The sequence below is a fragment of the Arachis duranensis genome, chromosome 1 (genome assembly GCF_000817695.3).
Source record: "Arachis duranensis cultivar V14167 chromosome 1, aradu.V14167.gnm2.J7QH, whole genome shotgun sequence".
NCBI lineage: Eukaryota > Viridiplantae > Streptophyta > Magnoliopsida > Fabales > Fabaceae > Arachis > Arachis duranensis.
The window spans coordinates 90,696,799-90,697,287 of NC_029772.3; the positions used below are offsets into that span (position 1 = coordinate 90,696,799).

The 489-nt window shown below is 26.8% G+C and overlaps 1 protein-coding gene across 1 annotated transcript in view; it reads left to right on the top strand.

Moving 5' to 3' along the window:
• Positions 1–362: 362 nt before the first annotated feature.
• Positions 363–489, top strand: part of LOC107459890 (pathogenesis-related protein PR-1) — a gene marked incomplete in the record, with an annotated part of 842 nt that continues 715 nt past the window's right edge. The window contains 1 exon segment of the mRNA XM_016078197.3: positions 363–489. Within this exon segment, the coding sequence (XP_015933683.1) occupies positions 417–489 (73 nt within the window).

Sequence of the window (489 nt, forward strand, 5' to 3'; positions counted from 1 at the left end):
TATAAATATAAATTTTATTAATTTATATGTATAAATTTTAATAAATATAAATTTACATTATATATTTTATGTATATAAATTATTTAAAATAATAATATTTACGGTAGATATTTTAATAAAAATCCCATTATTAGTACCCACATCCCACACTATATTAGTATCATGATATCATCAAGCTAACCAATAAAACTCTCATTATTATACATTTTGTTTTCTTTTTATTTTTCATCTACATTATTCAACCAAGTCTTGTGAACCACTAAAGTTTATTAATTTTTCATTCCTATTTAATTTAAGATATTGGTGGAATAATGTTAAAAAACAAAACATGAGTAAAAACTTTCTTATATATATACACATCCCTTCTATCTCCTACTGAATCACATTGTCCCTCTTCACAAACCTCTACTGCTACAATGAGCCACCCCACACATTCTCTGTGGTGCTTCGCCACCGTCACCATCACCCTCCTTCTATTGTTGGCCTCAT